The sequence below is a fragment of the Falco biarmicus genome, chromosome 11, assembly GCF_023638135.1.
Source record: "Falco biarmicus isolate bFalBia1 chromosome 11, bFalBia1.pri, whole genome shotgun sequence".
NCBI lineage: Eukaryota > Metazoa > Chordata > Aves > Falconiformes > Falconidae > Falco > Falco biarmicus.
The window spans coordinates 33242895-33264317 of NC_079298.1; the positions used below are offsets into that span (position 1 = coordinate 33242895).

Genomic DNA, 21423 nt, shown 5'->3' on the forward strand with positions numbered 1-21423 from the left:
TGTGTTTGAGGAAGTCCTCTGGTCACCAGGAAGGATCCTGTCTCATTTGAACGAGGTTTTACACACCCATAGGGGTTTTTTGGCAGGAATCTCTCCTCTAGATGTATTGGACAGCGTATTGCAATTGGAAAAGCTGTTCTGCAGTGGGGTTTGCCTGAGACTCTCAGCTGTCATGATTGTTGATTAGGAGATATTAAGCACAGTTAGTAGGGAAACTACTGATTTTCTGCATGTTAGTTTGCTCTCCCTGTCCTCCAGGGTGCTAGAGCTAAAATATAAGGAGGGTTTAAAATATGACCAAAACCACCTTGGCAGTTTCTGATAGTATGTTTTCCTCCTGCTCATTACACTGAATACTAACTGCTCTTTTTCTCTTTTTGGTTTCTGAAGAAGTCCCTGCTGGAAAAACCATCAGAACTGATGTCTCAGTCATCGTCTTTCCTGTCCCTCAGTGGCTTTTCTCTTAATCAGGTAAGCGAGGACCAGAGTCTGCAGCCCTCTGCTGCAGAGCTTGCCATTAAACTAGCTAACATGGCAGAAATCTGGGGATATCCTTTAGTTCAAACCAATGGAAAACCTGGAAGAAAACCATATGGATGCCTAATTTCAGTCTGTATCAGCAAGATTATCTTTACCTTTATCAGCTGTCTTTCCAAATTCATCCTAGCTATAGTTCTGCAGACATACTATTGAATCTTGCAGAGTTCGTGGGACCCCCTGTTGTTAGTGGAATTGTGAAGTTGACTGAAAAGGTGCATCTCAAAGTGTGATGGTGTGTAGGGTCTTATTTCCTGAGCGATGGATTCCCTGTTCTCTTCCAGAGGACTGAGCTGGTTCTTGATAAAATTTTTGTGAAAGCTTTGCAGTCCAGCCAGGAGAAATCTGTCATGATTCAGAATGTGATGGACTTCATGTTAAATAAAATGGTCAAAGAAGAGGGGGCTGGAGAGTGAAAAAGGAGTTAGGAAAATATATTGATCTATAACTGTTTCCTTTGTACAGTGTCAGTATTTGAAATAAATCCAATACCTAAACATTTACACTTAACGTTTTGGCAGGAAAGATATCCAAATAACAGCATGTTCAACGAGGTATATGGGAAAAACATGAATACCAGCACAAAAACAGAAGTCACCCCTTCAGTTGCCCATCAGGAGACTTCACTATATTCTCTCTTTGAAGGGACTCCGTGGTCTCCATCCCTTCCAGCCAGCTCAGGTAATCCTGGTATGGTTTTTCTTATATCTAGTGATTTAAGAGGATTTGAGTTAATTCTGAACCTACTGCAAGTTAAATGTAACTGGAAATTAAAAAAAATACCTGCTTGACAAGGTGTCTGAAGGTTTCTGTTTTTCTTTATATATCCTCAGAAGTATGAGGGGATTCTGTAATTAATACAGCATAAGAACCTGGTTTTTAATTGAAGTGGTTGAGCAGGATTAAAGTTGTAGGAGGTATTAAATCCTGAAATCTCTTTAACTTAGATTCCTGACAAGCATTTGTGAGTAGGGCTGAAACTCAAAGATCCATATAATTTGTGTTGCCTGTTTGGAAAGAGCTGGAAGAACTGGATTTCATAATGTAGATCTTTGAAAGAGAAAGAAACTGTATGACCGAAGAGTGTGGAAGAAAATATGACAGTGGGGTTTTTGTTTTAGTTTGGTTTTTTACTGTTAAGCAGCCTACAAAGCAAACTAGCTTTTTCCTTGGTAATTATCTTAAAGGTGTAAAATGTAACTATTAGATCATGACTTTATTTTCATTAAAAATCCAGAAGAGTGTGAAGGGAGGAATTAGAATTAGTTGAATCTAAGAAATGAGTGGATTTTAAACAACATCTGCACTGGATGAGATTTTTGGTTGCACTGAGACTTTTGCAACCAACCAGGAATAACTGTTGTGGGTGAAATGGAAGGAGCTGCAAAGTGCTTTTATTCTAGCAGGATTTACGGCTCACATGGTTTCAGCTTTCTCTCCCTTCAGCTCTTCATTCAAGACCACGTAGTTTCCTGCCACCCTGCTATGGTGTCTTGTCTTCAGTCATCATTCTGTCCTGCCTGCAGATAGGCTTCTTCATGCTTGTTCTTCTCTTCTGCTCAGTATTGGCATCTGGTCTGAATTGCTTAAGACTCATAGAAGTGTAAAACATTCACAGACTTGGGAGTTCGAACTGTAAACTTAAAAACTCCTCAAGGTCTAATGTCATTTTTTTTAGTGGTTTGTCAGGCTTGGAGACAGATTATTGGGGGTTTTTATTTTTGAGAAAAGTTCTTCAAGAAACCTTGGGAAAGCTCACTTTGGTTAGCCAGCCGTCTCGGTCTCCTGGTTTTTGGTTTTTCTGGTAAGCACACGTATACATTAAGCACAGTCCTTCTGTTCTTGTATATGCACAAACATTTTCACTCGGAACTTAGGAATTTGCATTACGCTTGTGTAATGGAGGGAATAAACACTGACCTTCAGCACTGGAGAAAACTGGGTAATGGCAGAATTTGCAGCAGCACTAAGAAATTCAAAATCAGGAGGCTCCTGCTGTTTCTGTTGACCTTTTTCCTCTTGCCTTGTAATCACTAGATCATTCGACACCAGCCAGCCAGTCTCCTCACTCCTCCAACCCCAGCAGCTTGCCAAGCTCCCCTCCAACCCATAACCACAATTCTGTTCCCTTCTCCAACTTTGGACCTATTGGGACTCCAGACAACAGAGACAGGAGAGTCGCAGACCGCTGGAAAACAGATAAGCCAGGCAAGTGCTGGGTTTCAGGCTCGCATGAAGCCAGCTGGTGGCGGTTGTTTGGCGGTGGTTTTGCTACCTTCCTTTGAACTTGTCTTTCTCCCGTTTTAGCAATGGGAGGGTTTGGTCTGGACTATCTCCCAGCAACATCGTCATCTTCGGAGAGCAGCTGGCACCAGTCCAGTGCTCCCAGTGGCACCTGGGCAGCCCAAGGCCCTCCTGCTATGGAGGACTCCTCAGCTGTGCTTATGGAGAGCCTGAAGGTATGTTTGACTGAAACTGTGCTCAGGAAGGGGCGTTTGTCTGTGGGGCCAGAAAGTCCATTGATGGGCATTAGAGCTCAGAAACTGAAGGGGTTTCCTGCAGATTCAAATGTGGGAGGTGTGACCAGTGCTGGAAGATGTCACAGTTCTCCAGTTCTTGCTGGTTTAGAATATTTTGTGAAACAAGACCAGGCTGGCGGAAGTGGAAGAAATGATAACATTTGCTTTGACTAGTCTAAAATTAGTAATCGTTAATGTGGGATGAATTTTTATGGTAATGAGGATTCTGGAGGAAGATAAGCTTCTTCCAGGGAGCCTCTTTTTAGAAGGCCTTCTTTGAAGTCTGGATAGCTTTCATGGTAAGCCAGGTATGAATGATAAGAGAAGAGGAAGAATACAGAAAACTGCTTTTTCATCTGAAAGAGCAGGGCTCTCTAACGCAAGGAGGTGCTAGTGTTGGCTGTTTGTTTTTAGTCCATCTGGTCCAGTTCCATGATGCACCCTGGACCCTCAGCCCTGGAGCAGCTGTTAATGCAGCAGAAGCAGAAGCAGCAACGTGGACAAGGTGCCATGAACCCGCCGCATTGAGACAGAGGTGGCAACCCTTGCAAACGAAGGCTCCATAAACCATGGCATGTTGGGTTTGCAGGACTGGCCCACACAGTCCTGTGCAGGTGGCAGCCCTCTCTTCTGTTCCTTGCTGTCAGGAGGGCGTAAGTGCTCCACCGACCCACTGAGTGTGCACAAAACGTCTGCAGTGCAAGAAAACATCATCAGGAACTCTCCATCCCTGGGCTCTCTGGAGGGAGAGAGGAACTGCTGTTTGTCTCACTCAGTGACCCGATATCACCGCCTCTCACCTTCTCCATCGTGCATGTCCCCAGCCACATGGGAAGTAAAAGCTGAGAATGAAGGGCAGATGGGAGAAGCCAATGAGAACTTCTCAATCCTTTTCCTCTCTTTGGGGAGATAAAATAGGAATCCATTAATGATTGCTTTGCTGACTGAGAATGTAGTTGAAATTACTCCTAAACATCTTTATTACTATCTCAGTAGTAAGATCACACTGAATTCTTCCGTACACAAGACGTGCTTCGTAGTCAGTGTGTAGCAATGAAAGCCCCAGCTGCTGCTCCAGTCAGAGGTGGTGGGTGGCGAGGTGGGGCTCTGTCTCCTGGGGTAACGAAGGACTTTCATGAAGGAGAGTCTGGCACTTGACACCACTTCACCTTTCACCCAAAGGCTTTGGCAAGCCCGTGGGTGGGTTAGAGACTCCAGCATGAAATGCCGCCCTCTCAGTAGGTGTTTGAGCTATAAATGGTGACGTGGGGCATTGCAGCACTCTGCTGGACAAGCAAGTTAACTGCTATGGGGTTTTAAATTAATGTTTGATTCCTGTACATTTTACTGTAGCATAGTGGCTAGCCCCACAAAGGGCAGGCTAGTCTGTGCATTCACAGCCTGACTCATTTTAATAGGTAGGTAGAAAGCTTTCAATGGTTTTTGGGTTTTATTTTTATTTTTTCTTTCTCTCTCCATCCTCCCATCTTTGCTGGATGCTAGTAGTTTCATTACCAACGTGCGACATCTCGCAGAAAATAATCAGGGGTCCAGCAGGGCTGGGTAAAGCCGACAGTCAGCCTGGACAGTGTGGAGTGTTTGCAGCCCCACAGGCACACATCAGCTCTGCAGAAACCCGTCCCTCCGCGCTCCCCGCCCCCAGCTGCAGCCCCAAACTTTCAGTTGCGGAATGAAATTCAAGGCACCCGTGGACACACATGTGTAACACACGGAAGAAAGCATAGTGCTGTTCATATGTGAAAAGGTGCAGAAGGGAAAAGGAAAACGTTTTATTTGCTATTTATTAGAGGGAAGGAAGACTGGAAGCTTCGTTAAAGAGAAGGACAGCGTTTTTGTTAGGTTTCCCAGGGAAGTTACGGAAACAATCTCAATGTCCGTTTGCTGTGTTTAGCAGTAGGGGTTTGTGTGACGATTCAGGATCTCTGAGCTGGAAGTCAGCTGCAGAGCAAAGCACATGCAGGAGCCGAAGTGACACTGGAGTCTGAGCAGCCCCAAAGAATACAAAAAGGGAAGACGGAGGAGACACGATACCCCTCCGGGGGTATGAGCAGCTCCCCCACGATCTCCACCTTAGCAGCATCACTGTTCTTTGTTGCATTTCGAAGCTGTATTTCCTTTAAAAAAGTCCAAAAAGTGAAATTCCCACTCAGTGGTAATACAAACCAAACCCCTCTGTACTTCCCTCCAGCCCTCCCGGTTTGTGTATCGAGCTGTGCACCCAGGCAGCTGCGACATTCCAGTGTTTGAACCTTCAGTCACTGACTCTTGCACCCTAGACGAGCTAACCAGGTTCACCATCTCACTCCCGGCAGTGCCAGGGTCCCAGCTGCACGTTCCACTTGTGCATGAGCATCTGGCCTCGGGAATGCATCCGACTTGGCTGGGATTCCCGTCCTGCCCTCCGGTGCCTGGGGGAGCAAGGGAAGGGGCCCCCAACAGAAACTGGTTTGTGTCGTAGGCTTTTTTTGTGTTTTTTGTCTGTCTGTGCAAGAACTGCAGCTGCTGAAATCAGCTTTGCCTTTAATTAAACCATGTTCTCTCCATCCAGGTCTGTGTGTAGTGTTTATTTCCCGTGTAACTTGGCTACAGGCTTTTAAAAATGCGTGATTTTTCTGGAGAAGTTAGAAGGTTTGAAGTTGAATTTTTTTTTTATTATTATTATTATTATTTGGGTCTGTCTAAAAGAGAACTAAATAAATCGCAGAGATTCTGTCATGGGCTCAGTGCAGATAATTGGATCGTGATTTTGTGCTGTCTGTGTGCAGTGTGTTTTACATGCCAAACCAAAAATCTGGGGCGGGAGTAGCTTGCAAAGCTGCTCTTCAGTTGCAGACTGAACCCAGTAGAGCACACGTGGTGGGAGCTGGATGACACAGATCCTTCTGCTGTTTGACCCGCCTGCAAATTGGAGTGTTGCTCGTTTGCAGCCAGGTTTTAAACAGCATATTTTCAAATGTGTCAAAGAAGACCACGGAGATGCTCCGGTTTTGGAATGACAGGCGTTCATTGTATCCAGGCTAGTTTTCAGAATAAGTTCCTTTTAAAAAATAAAAACGGTATTTAGGTTATTGGGACAGTGGGGTTGTGCAGAACTCGCGTGATGGGATCCGAAGTGGGGAAACTGCTGCTCTTGGCACCTTGGAAGCAAAACGCTCCCAGCGCTGTAGGTGGCTGGCTGTGGCTACAGGTTGCGTGGCGTGAGGATGCAGCAGGGCAGGTAATTGTAAAATGCCAGAAGGACCAGCTGTCAGCGGCCAGGGGTACGGTGAAAGCAGTGCCAAGGGCGGAGAGGGGCAAACCTGTTGGGTAAGGAAGAGGGCAGCAAAGTTGTGTGGGCTTTTATAAAGGGGACAACTTCGCTGCTGCGTGACCTGCTGAGATTCCAGGCAGTGCCTTTCTGAGTTGCTGTTCTGGCTGCTGAGAAAAAGCTTTGAGATCCAGCTCCCAATGGGGCAAAGAATGTATATATTTGTATTGCCGAGGGGTTTAAAAGTCACCGGGATTTTGAAGTGAATTATTAACCGGAGCAGGGTGAGGCTGCATGGTATCTCTTAAGCTCTTGGGGTTGGCAGTAGTGTTTTAAGGAAGCAAATGCTGTTCAGCCTTTCCTGGTCTATAGCTTCTGGGCAGGGCTGTGAATTCAAGTGGCGCTGCCATCCCATGGGTTTTCCCAGCTGCTGGCAGGTGTGTTTAAAAGCTTTGTCAAGGGTAGGGCAGGTGGGACGAAGCAAGTCTCTAGACAAACATGGGTTTTATGGGTTTTAGGATTGAATATTCCAAACAGGAAGACAGTTAGCAAGTTCTTAATAAGTACATGTTTTAGAGAACAATGCAAAAGGTAAAAAAACCCTGAACACTGAAGCTTTTAATACAAGTAGCAATAATATTTAAAGTTCATTTTCAGATGCGGTGATGAATATGGAAATTTCTTAATCGTAGCAGTTGAATTCTTAATTTCTTTCCACATCCACAACTTTAAGCGGCACTGAAATCACATCTCCAGGTCTTTAGCGTTAGACTTTTGAACGAAGGCGGATGGGAAGATGCCTATTTTCCCATTGCACTGGCCTTCTAACCAGTCTTCGTTCACTGGAAGATAGAATAGACACAATTTTTGTCACCCTAGGGATACACAGGAGCATAATAACAGTCATGTGCTGCAGACAGAAGATCACCGTTCTAAGGTTTTCTGCTGATGAAGCTTTTAGCCCAGTGGAGAGAGGAACGTGGAAGAAAGGGGCTGAGGAGGAACGAGGTAGAGATCAAAGTTGTAAGGTAAGAAAGAATGCACTGCCAAATGAGGGTGGGAAAAGTAGATCAAACTAGAGACTGAGGGGCATAGAAACTGCCTTGAATAGAAGACAAATGGAAACAAAGTGAGTGTGAAGAGCAAGGAAATGATCTGAGACCTTGGGTGTCCTCTTCAAGATGCCAACTAAAATGTATTTTCATCTGCTATTCCATGTTCCTATCAAGAAAAAAAAAAAACACAACCAACCAAAAGTCTCTGCTACCCTGGATTGAGTAAAGCTTAGGAGCTCTGAAAACTTGCTGTGGGGGAACTAAATGAGGTGAGAAACAACTTTTTAATGGTAATTACTTAGCTGAGCTGTGAAGTGGAGAGTAGGATTTGGGGGTCGGGGGTCGGGGGGTGTCATCCATGTTGTGTGGAGCAAAACTTCCCCGCACAGCGGTGGAGAGGGGACTGCGATGGCTGTTGTACTGCTGCTGCAGTGTGCGAGCCAGCACAAATTAGTGATAGAGCTTCATACAGCCAGGTATTGTAGGTTTTTTGCCTTTAAAACTGTTCCTTGATGCCTTGATTTCACTCAGAGGCTCAGCTGAGGAGGGAAGCGGATGCCCCGTTGCAAGGTCTGTGTGCAGCTCTTCGCCTGATGCGGGCTCACCGGCAGCTTCTGCTGAAGCACAGTAACTTTGTCCTCCCCTCCTGCGCAGGCTTGAAAGGATCCAGCTCTAAACCATGTACTGGATCTTGCTGACATTTAGTCTGTTTTCAAGCCTCCGATCTCATAGAAGCACTTACAACTTAATATTGAAGAGGACTGAGCTGATGGAAGGTGGTACCCTTCCCTTAAAGAGAAAACCAGCCGGGTAAAGGTGCCAGGTGAGAGCAGTAATAGTCTCCAACAAACTGACCAGTAAGCTTAAACACAGCTCGAGTGAAACTCTCCCGTCTTGAAAGCGTTTGGGGAAGGGGATGGCAGAAACAGGGGCGTGATGAAAATACGTTGGAAGAAGCATGTGTGCCGCTGCCACTGGGGTGGGAGGCGGGCGGCAGAGCCGGAGGAGCTGCGCTGCTGCAGCGCGAGGCAGTTGCTGTGGAGGGAGGCCCTTGAAGCAATCCTGCAGGCTGGGGGTCCCGCGGGGCTCGCGGCTCCACAGAACGGGCTGCTGAGCCGAAAAGCCTGTCCTTCCTCAGGAGCACGCAGAGCAGAGGCTTGGGTGGCAAACTGCGGCTTGCAGGAGAGGCTTGGTGTCGGTGAAGGCTGCCTGAGCCAGGCTGTTGCTCTGCAGGTCCCCAGCATGAAAGGGTCTGCTTCAGGGGACGGGAGGGGGCAGGGGAAGGGCTCGAAGTCCCTAGTGAAGCCTGTGGGCTCCACTGAAGGAAGCGCCTCCAGCATCTGACCAAATCCCTGAGAGTTTTTGGCCTCACCAGCAGAGCTCAGAGGGCTGGAGCCCCTCTCCTATGGGGACAGGCTGGAAGAGTTGGGGCTGCTCAGCCTGGAGAACAGAAGGCTCCGAGGAGACCTTTTAGCAGCCTGCCGGTGCCCGAAGGGGCCAACAGGAAATCTGGAGAGGGTGGTAGGACGAGGGCAATGGTTTTAAACAGAGTAGATTTAGATGAGCTATTAGGAAGAAATTCTTTACTGTGAAGGTGGTGAGACAGTGGAGCAGGTTGCCCAGAGAAGCCACGGATGCCCCACATGGGTTGGACGGGGCTTGGAGCAACCTGGTCTAGTGACAGATGTCCCTGCCCACAGCAGGGAGGTTGGAACTAGATGATCCTTGAGGTCCCTCCCAACCCAAACTGTTCTTTGATGATACTGTGATGGGAACCCTGAGCTCCCCCTGACCTGAGCAGCAGCTGCTGCAGGCACTTGGCATCTCAGGGTCAGACCCCCACTCTCCCCAGAGCTGGGAGGTCCCTCCCCTGCTGCAGAAGCAGCACCATTACCTTTGGATAAAACAAGTATCACGTCTCCCGCCTGGAACTCCAGGTCTTCAGGTTGGGTGGCTTCGTAATTGTACTGCGCTACCACTTGGGTTGGTCCAGTCTCCTCCGGCGTTGCCTCCTGCGGCGACTCCTCTGGTTTGCTGTCTGGTATGAACCCCTCTCCCTAGGGCAGGAGATCCGTTGGTAAGGACACCTTTCGGCTGCTTTTTCTTTGTATCAGGGTAAGGGGGACAAGCTAGCTGTCACCGACCTCCGTGATATCGCACCAGACTGTCAGACAGTTGTCCTTGCTCTGGCTCCAAGCTGCTTCCAGGTTCTCCGCGCTCAGAATCACGAGTGCCTGGCTCTCCGCAGGCCTGTACCTGGGGGTGTGGGGTGAGGGGGGAGCCCCAAGAACGTGCTCTGGCTCCCTGCGGTGAGCACTGCCTCACCTCAGCTGGGTGTGCTCGGGCTGGAGCTCCAGTTTCTCACAAACCATGTCCAGGAGCTCTGTGTAGGAAGCACCTGGCTTGACCTGCAGGGCAACCGTGTATTTATAATGCACCTTGAGGACATGGGGGCTGGAGATGGCCGCTTCGGCCTCCTGCGGACGATAAAAGTGGATGTCAGAGCTGACGTGGCTTGGTGAGGGCAGGGAGAGGGACTGGGATGTGGAAACTGCAGTTGTCTGAGCCAGATCTGAGCTTCAGGGCATCAGCTGGCTGCTGGCCAGGGAGGCATGTCTGCTAGCCCATGCTGCCCTTGGGGCAGGCCGGCAGTTGTGCCTCCCCAGCTATGGTCGGGTGTGCGGCTCCTTGGCTTTTTAGGGAGCGCAGTAACAGATTAGGCACGTGGCAACCAAACTGTGGCTTTTGGGTGACCAAATTTGAGGTCTGTCCACCCTCCAACCTCCTTTTTGGGAGGAGAACTCCCAAAAAGCAGCCCTGGCCACCTGGTTGGGTCCTGATGACCTGCTGGCCCCTAACCCTGTTGTTATGTTTTGGGGAAGCTCCTGACTGATGAAATCCTGAACCATTTCCAGGGCTGCAGCACCTGCCAGGCATGCCACAGACCTTTCAGCGTGCAATAAATGCAACTTGGTGACGCCAACGGGACCTCTGGGCCTGCGTTTGTAAGATGTTACCTTTGCTGCATCTCTTGGCTGTGTGGCAGTAGCAGGAGCAGAGTCTGTGGGAGGAAGAAAGAGGTGGCTCAGCAAGTGGGACAGGGTAAACATTGCTGCTAAAGACGCGTTCAGATCTCCTGCAGCCTCTCTCCCATCATTATCTGTGGACACCAGCCAACCCTGGAGCCAGCAGTGGTCCCTCGAATTGATGCAGTATCAGCTGTGGTGCAGCTTATCTGTAAGATTTAGATACAACCACCGAGCAGAGGTCTGGGCTCTGCACCTTTCCCTCTTAAGAGGGATGGGAGCTTTAGGGGTGGGGTGTCTTTCCTGGGTGGATTTAATATAGAAATAAATGTCAGCTGCTGGTTTTAGTGTCTTTGCTCTTCTGATCTCCCTAGGTCCACACCAAAAGCCGGAGGCAATCCCTGTCCTTCACCGGGGTCATAAAGCCAAATTCAGACCTCCAGGTAGGGTGGTTCACGCAGGTGTGTTGAAGTCCCCTCACAAGGGTCTGCCCTGCGTTTGGTCAGTACTTTGACACGACTGTGCTCGTTGTGGGTTGAATGTGGTCCCACTGCTCTATCTGTGATGGCTTTTGATGCCATGAAGATGCTCTTTGAGGTTGTTGGGTCCCTGAGCTCTTTGCCCTGCACTGCTGTGAGCCACAGCCATCTTCTGTATCACCTTGACCACTGGACAGCCTATAAGGCTACTCCGCTTGGGACGCGAGCCCTGCCCCGTGGTTAGCAGTCTTTTGGGCCACCTTTCCCCACCACCAACTGGCTCAGGCCCACCTCAGACCAAGGGCCTTGGCAGTTGGTTGGCTCCTGTTCCTATTTTTCTTGGCTGGTTGACCATCGATAGCCAGAATGAACGGCAGCAGGTGAACCTCTGTGTGGCACGCTCTGCGCAGTGGGGTTTTCTACCCCAAATGGGGTTCTCCTACAGCAACGTGGAGCTCACGTCTCAGCTGCAGGCTCCTACCTCCGAGCGCCATGGGATGTTTTCTAGAGAGGTCAACTGACGGTGCTTTCTCCCAGCTCTTCAGCTCAGCTCGCGTTCCTGTGACCCGCGTGCCCCTCAGCTTTAAACAGCAATTTTGGACCGCGCATCTGAGCACTTGTGTGGCAGCGTGGATGCAGGTGGCAGAGCCTTGTTTCAGCTTTCCAGTATCCTGAACCAGCTGTGCTGGGAGCAAGGTGGTGGCCCTGGTGCTCGCATCCCTGCCCCAGGCCTGCGATGTGGGGCGCCGGGTAGCACCGGCCAGGAATCCCCTTCCCAGGGCAACCACAGCCCCTTCAAACCCAGCCCAGCTCGCAGCAGCAGCCGAGCCATGGCAGTACCCTGCTCTCGGGGAAGCCTGTAAGGAGCCTTCTACTCCAGGGCTTGGACAAGCTGGGTCACTTGCCTTGATCCTGTCCCCGGGGCCTTTTTGCCATTAGTCTCTGTGCTAATTGAGAGCACGGCGCGACTTGCTTTCCTCAGGGACCTACGTGCTCTATTTCACTCCGTCCTCAGCACTGCACCTGCCATCTCCGCCTCCTGCTTTAATGGCTCCCCGTCCTTGACCGCAGATAGGTCCGAGAATGAGATGGAGACGAGCTGTAGGCCTGGTCTCAAAGCGCGAGGACGCAGTGCCGAGGAAGCCATCCCAAACCTGCTGCCAGGGGGGTCACCCCTAAGCCCCCCCCGGTCCCTTCAGCGCCCTGCCACTGACCTGGTGCTGGCCGCCGCGGCTTCTCTGGAGCGGTGGAGCTGGGTGACTCTGGGACCTCGGCTTCCAGAGGGATTTCCTCCTGTGCCAGATGGGAAGAAGGTAGTGCTGCCAATCCCACCCTTCCTCAGGGAGCTGGGGTGCTGCTGCCTTGGGGTGCTCCCCACCCCCCCGCTATTTTCCCAAGGTTTGTTTTGCTACCCCTTACCTCCCCAGCATTGCCAGCCACCACCCTGGCGGCCATCAACACACCAGGTTTTGCAGTTCTCTGAGCTCACGTTAAGGTGACCATGAGCCAGAAGAACCATCCCCAGCATTACGAGGGGGAGGGAGTTGCAAGTATGGGTCCTGCTGGAAGGTCCAGAATAGGTGGTGGGTGAAGGTGTGGGGTTCTGCCCTCCCTGGGACCAGCGTCTCCTCCTGGGCGGCCTCACCTGGATATGCAGCTTGTTCTGGAGCTCCACTGGCTCGAGGTAGTTGCAGGGAACGATCCCTTTCTGTGGGGGAATTAAAGCCCGGTGGTGACTGCTTGGCGAGGAGGCAGCGCGCTGCTGGGCTTGTCCTTGCCCTGCACCTGGGGGAGCCCGAGGCCCCAAGGTGGGGTGCTGCAGGTTGGGTGGCTTTCACTGAACCCTGTGGCCTAAGCCAGGGCGGGCTTATAATCAGAATAATCAGAAACTCATTTAGCTGTCAGCACGACCTTGCCATGCAAGTCCTCTGCAGAGCCTCACGGTGTCTGCCCCATCGTTCGCCCCCTCCTGCCACGCGCACCCCGGTACCTTTCCGTTGAACATCACCGTAGCCCAGTTGTCCTTCTCTTTCTTCAGGACAAAGACGATGTTTCCCGGCAGGACCTGCAGCTCCTCGGTGGTCTCGGGGATGAACTCGTACAGGACACGGTGGGGCTGCCCTTTGAGGGCCCTGGGTGCGGGAGCAGGCGGCTCAGGAAGGCGGGCGATGTTGGCTTACTTTGTAGGGGGAGCCCAGAGCTCTGCCTCCTTGTTGCTGTGATCCATTCCCTGTCCCCCCTGAGTCTCGGGTGCCGGCTGGATGCTCAGCTGTGGTGGTGCAGGAGGGGGCTGCACCTGGCTGCCTGGCTTAGCAGCACCATCCATACTTCATCCAACTTACCTGAGGATTTCGGGGGTCTTGGGTCTGGGTGGAGGACCAGAGGCCTGCCAGCAAGAAGACAAAAAGAAAACTGTTGTTAATCTGGAGGGGTTTGGTTGCTTTGCAGAAGTGTCCTGCAGCTTCTACCACACCTGCCGTCATGCCTGCACGGTTCCTCCCTCCCCGTGCTGGTGTCAGGCTGGGTGATTTGAACCTAAGGGGGGGTCTTGCTGCTTTGCAGCTGGCTGCGGCAGGTTTTCAGCTCTGCCACCCTGCCCCATAAAGGAGCTGTCTCTAGAGCTGCGGGGAATGTCACTGGCTCTGCTCCTTTCAAGGAGCAGTTCCCAAATTCTTCCACCTGCAGTTGGTTTTCAGACGCACAATCCTGTTTTGGCTCGTGGCTTCGGTTTCAGCTCACAGAGGGCTGACATCAGGGATCAGAGATCAGCTGGGTGCAGCTAAGTTGTCCTTCCCCGTACCTTTCCATTACCGTGCTTGTCAAATCCCCTGCTACCGTCTTAGTGCTTTACAGTCTCTCTTGCCTAAGTAATTTAAGGTCTCTGGAGGCTTTTATCAACGCTCCGAAGAAGCTGCTTGAAACAGGCCTGACTCCTGTGGCGAGGTGTCAGCGCTTGGCTGCATCGAGAAGAGCGTATTTTATCTGGTGTAACGGTGCTGTAGGCTGCAGTGGCTGTGCTGCACCTCATCCTCTCAAAAAGCCCCTATAAAAACTCCCAGGCAGCGTTAGAGATGGGAAGGTGCTGCCGCATCATCAGGAAAATGGCACGGGAAATGCAAAGGGCTTTGGGAGCTGGGGGGGTGATGAAGAGCGAAAGCAGAACTGCTCGTTTCTCCACTCAAGCTTGGAGAGATGAACCCTCGAGAATGTGACAGAGGCTGTGAGACAGCTCCCTGCCACCAGTCACCCGCAGCCCTTGCGGGGGTGGGGGATGTGCCATCAGGCCACCGCTTCCCTTCTGGGGGAACCCGCGTGACCTCAGCCACAGATGTAGCTGGGTTTGGGCTGCGCTTTCTGATGACAGAGCGAGCAGCTGAGATGTGGGGGCAGCATCTGCCGCCTCCCCACGGCAGTAGCAGAAAGCTCACGGTGGTGATGCTGCTGTTCGGTACCCACTGTAGGCCAGAGCCCTGGGCAAGCTGCGGGATGGTACCCATCCCCACATCCTCCTGAGCTGTCACCAAGGATGCTGCTCACTGGTGGTGCCTTACCTGTGGTTGGAGTGGAGCAAATCCTGAAAAATTGTCCTTGTCCACCACAGAGGCTACCACCTAGAGCCAAAGACAGACAGGTAGTGACAGGTGACTAGTAGATCCTTCTTAGGCCTCTGATGTCCCTTCTCCTCCTTTGCTGTTTGCCAAGCCAAGTTCCTCAGAAGGCTTCAGGTCCAAGAAGGGCTGTGGTGTCAGGCTAAGCATCTTTGACTGCAGGCTGAGTGCTGCTGGCACCAAAACTCCCCTCTCAGCTGTGGTAAGTTCTCAGCTCTTGGCCTCGCTGTTACCGTGGTTAGAGGCGTTATAACCCAGGTTCCCCTTTATGTTTTAATCACCCATGTTGAAGGGAGCCAAGGCGCCCAGCTCAAGCCCTTACCTCCTATAGGTGACTTTAGACATAATTTAGCCATTTCATAAACGTTTGTGTGCATGTTTCTGGGGTGCCCCTGGCACCCAAGGAGCTGGTTGGCTCTCAGTTGTCCAGTTCCCCAGTGCCTGCACAGCCAGTGGTCCCTTTTCCAGGGGGCACTGCATCCCGGGACCTGAGCCCAAGGGCGGTATCCCAGTGCCTGGATGTTGCACCCTCATGGGAAAAAAAACCTTTCTCACTTATCTGAGCTAAAAAGCTTCTTTCAAATGGAGCAGGGAAAGAACTGGAGGTTGGTTGTGGGTGATAGATGTTAAATAGCTTCTTTTGTGCCCCCTGCCCCCCCCCCCCCCCCCCCCAAAAAAAAAAAAAATCTTGGCTCAAGTAGAAGCTCCAGTGGGACCTTATGGGACCTTAGTACCTTGCTGACTGACTGTCCCTCAGGTCTTGCTAAGGAGAGAAGCTGAAAATAGGCCATGCTCTGCAGAAACGTGCTTTTAGGTCCTCTCTCCTTGCAGAGTCCCTGTTCCCCACCAGATCCCTCTGTGCCATCTCTCCCTCCATGCCCTGAGGCATGGACCAGCTCCTTATATCTCTGGATAGATGTCTCTCCCACTGGGCAGCAGGTAACAGCTCAGAGGGGTGGTGAGAAGGATTGTCAGCAGCAGTCCTCAGCCCGCAGGCTTGGCCCAAATAAATAAGATATTTCTTTTTTACCATAGCCTTTCCCAGGTAGTCCTTCTTCTCCAGCTGAGCCACTTGCTTTTCGTTTGGTCTAAACAGCTTCCCCACGGGAATGGCCACCAGCCCACAGAGCTTCTGCTTCTGTAGCACAGAGAGGTCATAGCTCTTCAGAGGTGAGAGCAGGGGCTGCTTCATGTCCCCTTCCTTCTCCCTCTGGGGTTAAGGTCTTGCTCCACGAAGTCCACCACCACCACAACAGCCCAACCCCAGCCCTGGCACGGTCCTTTTAACCTGGTCTTCCCATCCCTGTCTCCCCAGTGACCCAGAGCTCATCTTACCAACTCGTGTCTCACCACAACATCCACGCCTGCTGCGTCTCTCTCCTGCTCTGCTAAAGCCATAGGTAAAAGGTGGGGGTTCCATCCCTGGGATTTTTCTCCCTCCTCCCTGTGGGGCTGCTGCGAGCGAGCACAGTGGCTGTGAGACCCGCTCCCCCCTTACCAGGATGGCTTCCATTGCCCTGTCGATCTTGTTGTGCTGGGGCTCGCTCTTCATGCTCATGGCCAGTGTCAGGTGCTCCTCAGCTTTCTTCCAGTCCTCCATCGTGGCGTACACCAGCGCGATGTTGTAGAGTATCTGCCAGAGGGATGAGAGCAAGGGACCGAGCTCTCGGAGCAGCCGGACCATTGCCAAGAGGGTAGTGGCGCTGCGCCAGCTTGCTTGCTTTTTTGTAAGGCGCAAGGAGAGGTTGGCTGTCTTCTCCTTAGCTGTCCTGAGCTGGTGAACAGACCGTTGGGATCAAAACTGCCAGTCTTTCTCACCTCACAGGCAAAGAGCCTGTACCGCAGCCCCAGGATCTTGTAGTCGATGAGCTGGTTGCCTCGCAGCTGGGCCAGCGCCTCTTTGAAATCCTCAATGGCCTTTTCATGGCTGGGGAGCAGAGGACAAGGGCGTCACCACCTCGTGGTGGCAATCTGCCTGCTTCTATGTCCTTACTTGGGTGAGTTTAGTTGTGTCTCTCATATCTCTTGCAGTGTTTTTAGACACCCCAGGGGGAGGAGAGATGCTCCAAGGCTGGTGTCAATCCCAAGACCGCTCTGCTGATGCACAGGAGCCTGTTCTGCCTTGAGAGGTGGTGGTTTGGCCCCTGGGGTACCAGCCTGCCTGGGGCCATCCTCAGCTGGAGGCTGGCAGCTCCACAAGCAGCCAAAATGAAACTTTAAACCCTTCCACTCACTTCTGCCTCCGGTAAAACACGGTCCCCCGCTGGAAATAAGCCACTGCCAGGTGCTTGTCGCAGCTGATGCTCTGGGTGAATGCCTGCACAGAGGTAGGAGTGGGGGAAAAAGGGGATAAAAAACTTTAAAAAACCTGAGGACATAGAGCAATTCTACCTGTTCTGCTTTAGCCAAGTGGCCTAAGCTGGGCTCTGTGGGCCGCGTTTCCTTGCAGTGCTGGGATCTGGGTGGTGCAACCTGTACCAGGCTCCTAATTTTTTTGAGCTGGAACCATCTGCCACTGCTCGCTTGGCAGCTTAGTGCCTCTGTGGTCGCCTCTCCGGGAGAGGGAGGGCGAGCAGCAAGCTGTGCGCCTCTGCTGCTGCTTCACCTCTGCTTCACGGGGGAAACGGGTTCAGCAGGACCAGCCCGGGGGCGATACGCTTCATCCCAGCTTTAAAAGGCCCTGAGTCCTTCCCTCAGATCATGGCCCTTAATTCCTCCCTTCCCCGTGGCGTCCATCGGGCTGGCAGGTCCGTGAGCAAACTCGCCGGTGCCTGCGAGCGGTAGTAGCGACCGTAAGGGCTGTACCTTACCTCCTCCGCCTCGACCAGCTTCCCCAGGACAAGGTGGATGCAGCCGATGTTAAAGCAGATTTTGGCAGGGGGGTTCTGGACGGCCATGAAGGCATCCAGGGCCGCCTGCCAGTCCTTGCCATCCGCCGCGCACACCCCTTCTTGCCACAGCTGGATCGTCTTCACCAGGGACATGGTGCGGCGGGAGTGGGACGGGGGGTTCCCGGCCTCGTCGTGGGTGTTGCCCCTCTCCTCGTCCTTCCTTGTGGTGCTGCTCAGCTTCTCGGTAGCTCCCTTCTGCTCGTACTTCTGCCTTCGCTGCTGCTCGTGTCGCAAACGGGGCAGGAAGTGTCCTCACGCCACGGGATGGGGAAGTGGCCAGGGGCCACCTCTGCCGCCACGGAGCGTCTGCTGCGCTGCCACAGGTCGCACGCAGCCACTTCTCACCCCTTCGGGTTTTGCCTCTTTGGGTTTTTCAAGAAAAGCCGAGGATTTCGTCAGCTGGGGGGTTGGCCAGGTCACGCTGAGGCTTGCAAAGCCACAGGGGGAGCGGTGCTGCTGAGCCCCCCGTGCCCTCCCAGCGCGCTCCTTGGTGGAGGTCACTGCTGAATGGTTTCTGCAGGCACCTCCTGCCCGCCCAAGCAGGAGGGCAAAGCGCAGCCCAAGGCCCAGCCTGGGGGACCTTTTGGTCCTGCCCACCTCCCAGTGAGGAGCTCTGGTGCTGGGGGTGCGCGGAGATGCCCGAGTTTGGGGCTCTTGGGGGCAGCGGCCATGCTGCACTGAGCCCCCGGTGGTGGTAACTCACTCGGTCCAATGTCTTCTGGCCAGCGACCGCAGGGCTCCGACCTGCCGACTCAGAAGGTCTGGAGCTGGGTGCTCCACGCATGGTTTCCAAGTAGTTTTGGAAGTACTTTGCCTCTGTCGCACCTACCAGCGGTGCGATGTGTATTTTGGGAGAGCTAAAAAGAGCAAGACTTTGCCCTCGTGTGTTTGCTGGCACTTCCCCAGCAAATTGCATAATGTGAGGAGCCTGGAGGAGGCTTTTGTTCATCTGACTCCTGCTCAGAAAGAAGCCCGAGGTGCTGAGCAGCAAGGACTTGGGTTCTAAGCAAAAGTAGGACCCAGCACATCCCTGAACCTGGGGCTTGCTTTGGTTCCCCAGGTGTAAGCGTGCCCTCAGCATCCCTCTGCGCCCCGCTGGCTCCCGTGGGCTTCCGATGGGAAGGGGGGGGAGGCGCTTCGACCTCCAGAAAAGCAGAGGGAAATGCAACCAGCTGAAGTGATGCTAAAGGAGGGGGCTGAGGATAACAACGTGGTGAGTGTGCAAACACCCCTCTGAGATGCCTTTTCTCGTTCCTGTGAGGAGCGGGAGGCCCCATCTAGCAGGGAATGCCTTATTGTAGGGATGATTTTCTGCTCGTTTCATTGTCTGAATTGTTGCACTGCTGGGTCAGGTTTATCCCAAAATCGGGACAAGGGGAGCAGGAGGAGGATGCGAGATCACCCCTGTGACAAGTTTTTCTTTTTCTTGCGTTGCACGGCAAGGTGGGATGTGAAAGGTGCGAGCACAGCAGATGTTCACAGCAGCTATCCTCCTCCTCCGTTACTCTTTAACGTAACCTTCAAGCAACCTCAAAGCCACGATAGACTCACGCCTTCTAGTTAGAGGGAGCCTCTTGTTCCCCGTTCTCATGCTGAGCTGATTTAGCAGGCAAGCTTGTTTTTTCTACGATAACGTACAAGAGGAAGTGATGGTGATGCCTCCCGTGGGAGATTCTTGGAATCTGGCACAAAGGCAGGTTACCGAGAGATGGGTGAGAATTACACAGAGGTGCCCGGAGCCCAGCTGGGGTCTGCAGTCAGGCTTGAGTCTGTGTAGCTAGAGCATGTGCAAGTTTATCATCATTTCTGGAGAGGAAACCCCCACAAAAAGACTGATCCGGGCACTAGGAAACATTACAAATGAGGGAAGACCAAGGGGGCTGACCTTGTTTGGGAGGAGATCTGTAACGCGGGAGGAGCGGAGGAGGCTGAGCATGTCCAGCGCCTTCCCTGGAAGCAGCTCCGAGCTCTCTCTGCACAGGACCCGAGGGGGTTTGGCTCATTGCAGTGGCGGGGAGCGAGGCAGGGGCCCACGGGAGCTCTTTGGCCAAGCGGTGGATGACCGGGAGCTGGGGGGGGGGGGGGGGGGGCTGTGCTCGGGGCAGCGGGAGCCCAGCAGTTTCTCTCGGCTGTTACAAAAGCAGTATGTGACTGATACGGTGCCATTGCCACATGCTCCGGCCGGAGCTGAAGGCAGCGGTGGGAGGTTTGCAAACGAGCTCAGAAGTGCTGAGCCTTCCTGGCAGAGCTCTGCAGGTGCTGTCGTGTGTGTCCCCCCCCCGAGCAGGTCTGATCGCCATGTGGGGTGTTTTCCATTGAAGGCTTCCTTCTCACAATAGGAAGGGAAATGTGTTTTGCAAAATTGAATCATTTAGGGATTTTTCTTCCTTGCCCACCTTTCTGTGGTTTTTTCTTAGAAACCTGTTATGCCATATTGCTCAAAGGATTCAAACGCTCCCCCTGCCTGGGTGGGTGCAAACGGCTGCTCTGCCAGGATGAGCGGGGACAAGAGGGATTTGAGGCCAGGAGCTGAGGACGGCCGCCACCAGCCCCAAGTGCTGCTAGCTGGAGGTGGCGGCTGCGGTGAGCTCCTCGCCGTGGCACAGGCCAGTCCCATCCCTGCGCTTCACTGCTGGTGGTCCTGTTAGTGCTATGCCGGGATTGTGGCTGTGCTGGGAGCACTGGGTGCCCCCCGCTGCGTGCCTGCCGGGATAAGCTCAGGCTCTGCGTCACCATCGGGGTGGCGGAGTTGGTGCCTGAGGATTTAATGCTGCTCTGGGCTCGCTTAGCTGGTGACAGCCCCCAGACAGAGTGCTGGGGGCTCGCTCCCCGTTGTGTTTGTGTGGTCCACCACTACGAGCAAGGTGGGATTTGAATAAGTCCATTATTATTTTTTTAAAAAACTAGATTTTACTTTTTACCTCCCCGTCAGTTACCAGAAGAGATGCCTTCCTGCAAACCTCACGCTGCTGCCCTCACATCGGTGCGTGTCCTTTAGCATGTCCCCGGACACCGATGCAGAAGGTGTATACATTTTGTAAATGTTTCTGAACACACCCCAGCCCAGCCCGAGGGGGCTCTGGAGAACAGGGAGACCCCTCCTCGGGTCGCCTCCGTTTATCTAATGCCACCTAGAGGTAGCTGACCTGCTTTGATACCGTTTTGGAAAGTATTTTTTACTTATCTGGGATTACAGCTTTTTTTTTTTTTTTTTTTTTTTAAATGAGGATTGATTGGTGTCTTCATCAAATCTGGACGATTGGAAGGAAACAGAGAGGCCAAACCCAGCCCCCGGGAGCCCGGTGAGGACGTGCCCAGGCGCGAGGCTGCTGCATGTAGGTATGGTTGGAACCTGGGTCGTTTCTGGGTTGTCCCAGCAAGGCTCGGTCCTCCGTGCACCCGCTGCCTCCCGTTGTGCCTGTGCTCTCTTGAAGCACTTAAACAAGAAAAAGCATCCTAGGAAGGCAGGGAAGGAGGGCACCAAAGGGCTGTGGGTAACCACGCCAGCTTCTGTCTGCACCAAGGCCCCGAGGACACGGGGGCTGCGCAGCGTGGCACCCCACGGGCACCCCGGGGGAGCGGGCAGCAAGGCGAGGCAAGTGGGGTGGCAGAGCTCAGCTGCTCCAGCTACGACGCAGGGATGGCAGCGTGTGGCAGCTGTGGCCGTGCGGGTCTCTTGACTGTCCCGGGGAAAATGAGGGAGGAGGAGGTGGCACAGAAGGGGAAAGAGACTTGTACGGAAGCTGCCTTACCGATTCCCGAGTTGAACGTGGTGCCATCAGGAACACTCTGAGCTGGCTGAAGGCATTAGCTCCCTTTCTGCAAAGCAGTGACTCGGGTAACGAATGTGCAAAGCCCTTTGGATGTTGGTGCCCAGCACCGTTTCCGTATGCTTGGGCTTTTAAGGAGTTCAAGCCGAGTGCGTATGCCATCGGCTCCCACCCACAGGACAAGCCCAGGACTGTATCTGTGCTTAAATTATTATTAAAACCAACAATTAAATGTTCGGTCTCTTGGAGGTGAGGCCAGCAGAGAGAAAA

The 21423-nt window shown here is 52.6% G+C and overlaps 2 protein-coding genes across 9 annotated transcripts in view; one reads left to right on the plus strand and one right to left on the minus strand.

The window, feature by feature from the left end:
- The window catches only part of SMG7 (SMG7 nonsense mediated mRNA decay factor), a 53918-nt gene extending 48298 nt beyond the window's left edge, over positions 1-5620 (plus strand). For all 7 annotated transcript variants that reach the window (XM_056355631.1, XM_056355632.1, XM_056355630.1 and 4 more), the window contains 5 exons: positions 391-471; positions 1059-1218; positions 2575-2745; positions 2845-2996; positions 3471-5620. In XM_056355631.1, the coding sequence (XP_056211606.1) occupies positions 391-471; positions 1059-1218; positions 2575-2745; positions 2845-2996; positions 3471-3584 (678 nt within the window). In that variant the 3' untranslated portion in view covers positions 3585-5620. The remainder of the gene's footprint in view (positions 1-390; positions 472-1058; positions 1219-2574; positions 2746-2844; positions 2997-3470) is intronic.
- Positions 5621-6864: 1244 nt separating this feature from the next.
- NCF2 (neutrophil cytosolic factor 2) lies at positions 6865-17616 on the minus strand. 2 transcript variants are annotated; one of them, XM_056355640.1, is made up of 15 exons: positions 17303-17616; positions 16727-16809; positions 16311-16419; positions 15991-16125; positions 15523-15630; positions 14436-14495; positions 13227-13270; positions 12875-13016; positions 12530-12592; positions 12099-12177; positions 10397-10440; positions 9705-9856; positions 9524-9635; positions 9274-9436; positions 6865-7166 (listed from the first exon to the last, which is right to left on the minus strand). In XM_056355640.1, exons 1-15 carry the CDS (start codon positions 17474-17476, stop codon positions 7069-7071), a joined length of 1566 nt encoding a protein of 521 aa, XP_056211615.1. In that variant the 5' UTR covers positions 17477-17616; the 3' UTR covers positions 6865-7068. The 2 variants fall into 2 exon arrangements, with proteins under 2 accessions (XP_056211615.1, XP_056211616.1); XM_056355641.1 differs by lacking the exon at positions 15523-15630.
- Between the last annotated feature and the right edge of the window lie 3807 nt (positions 17617-21423).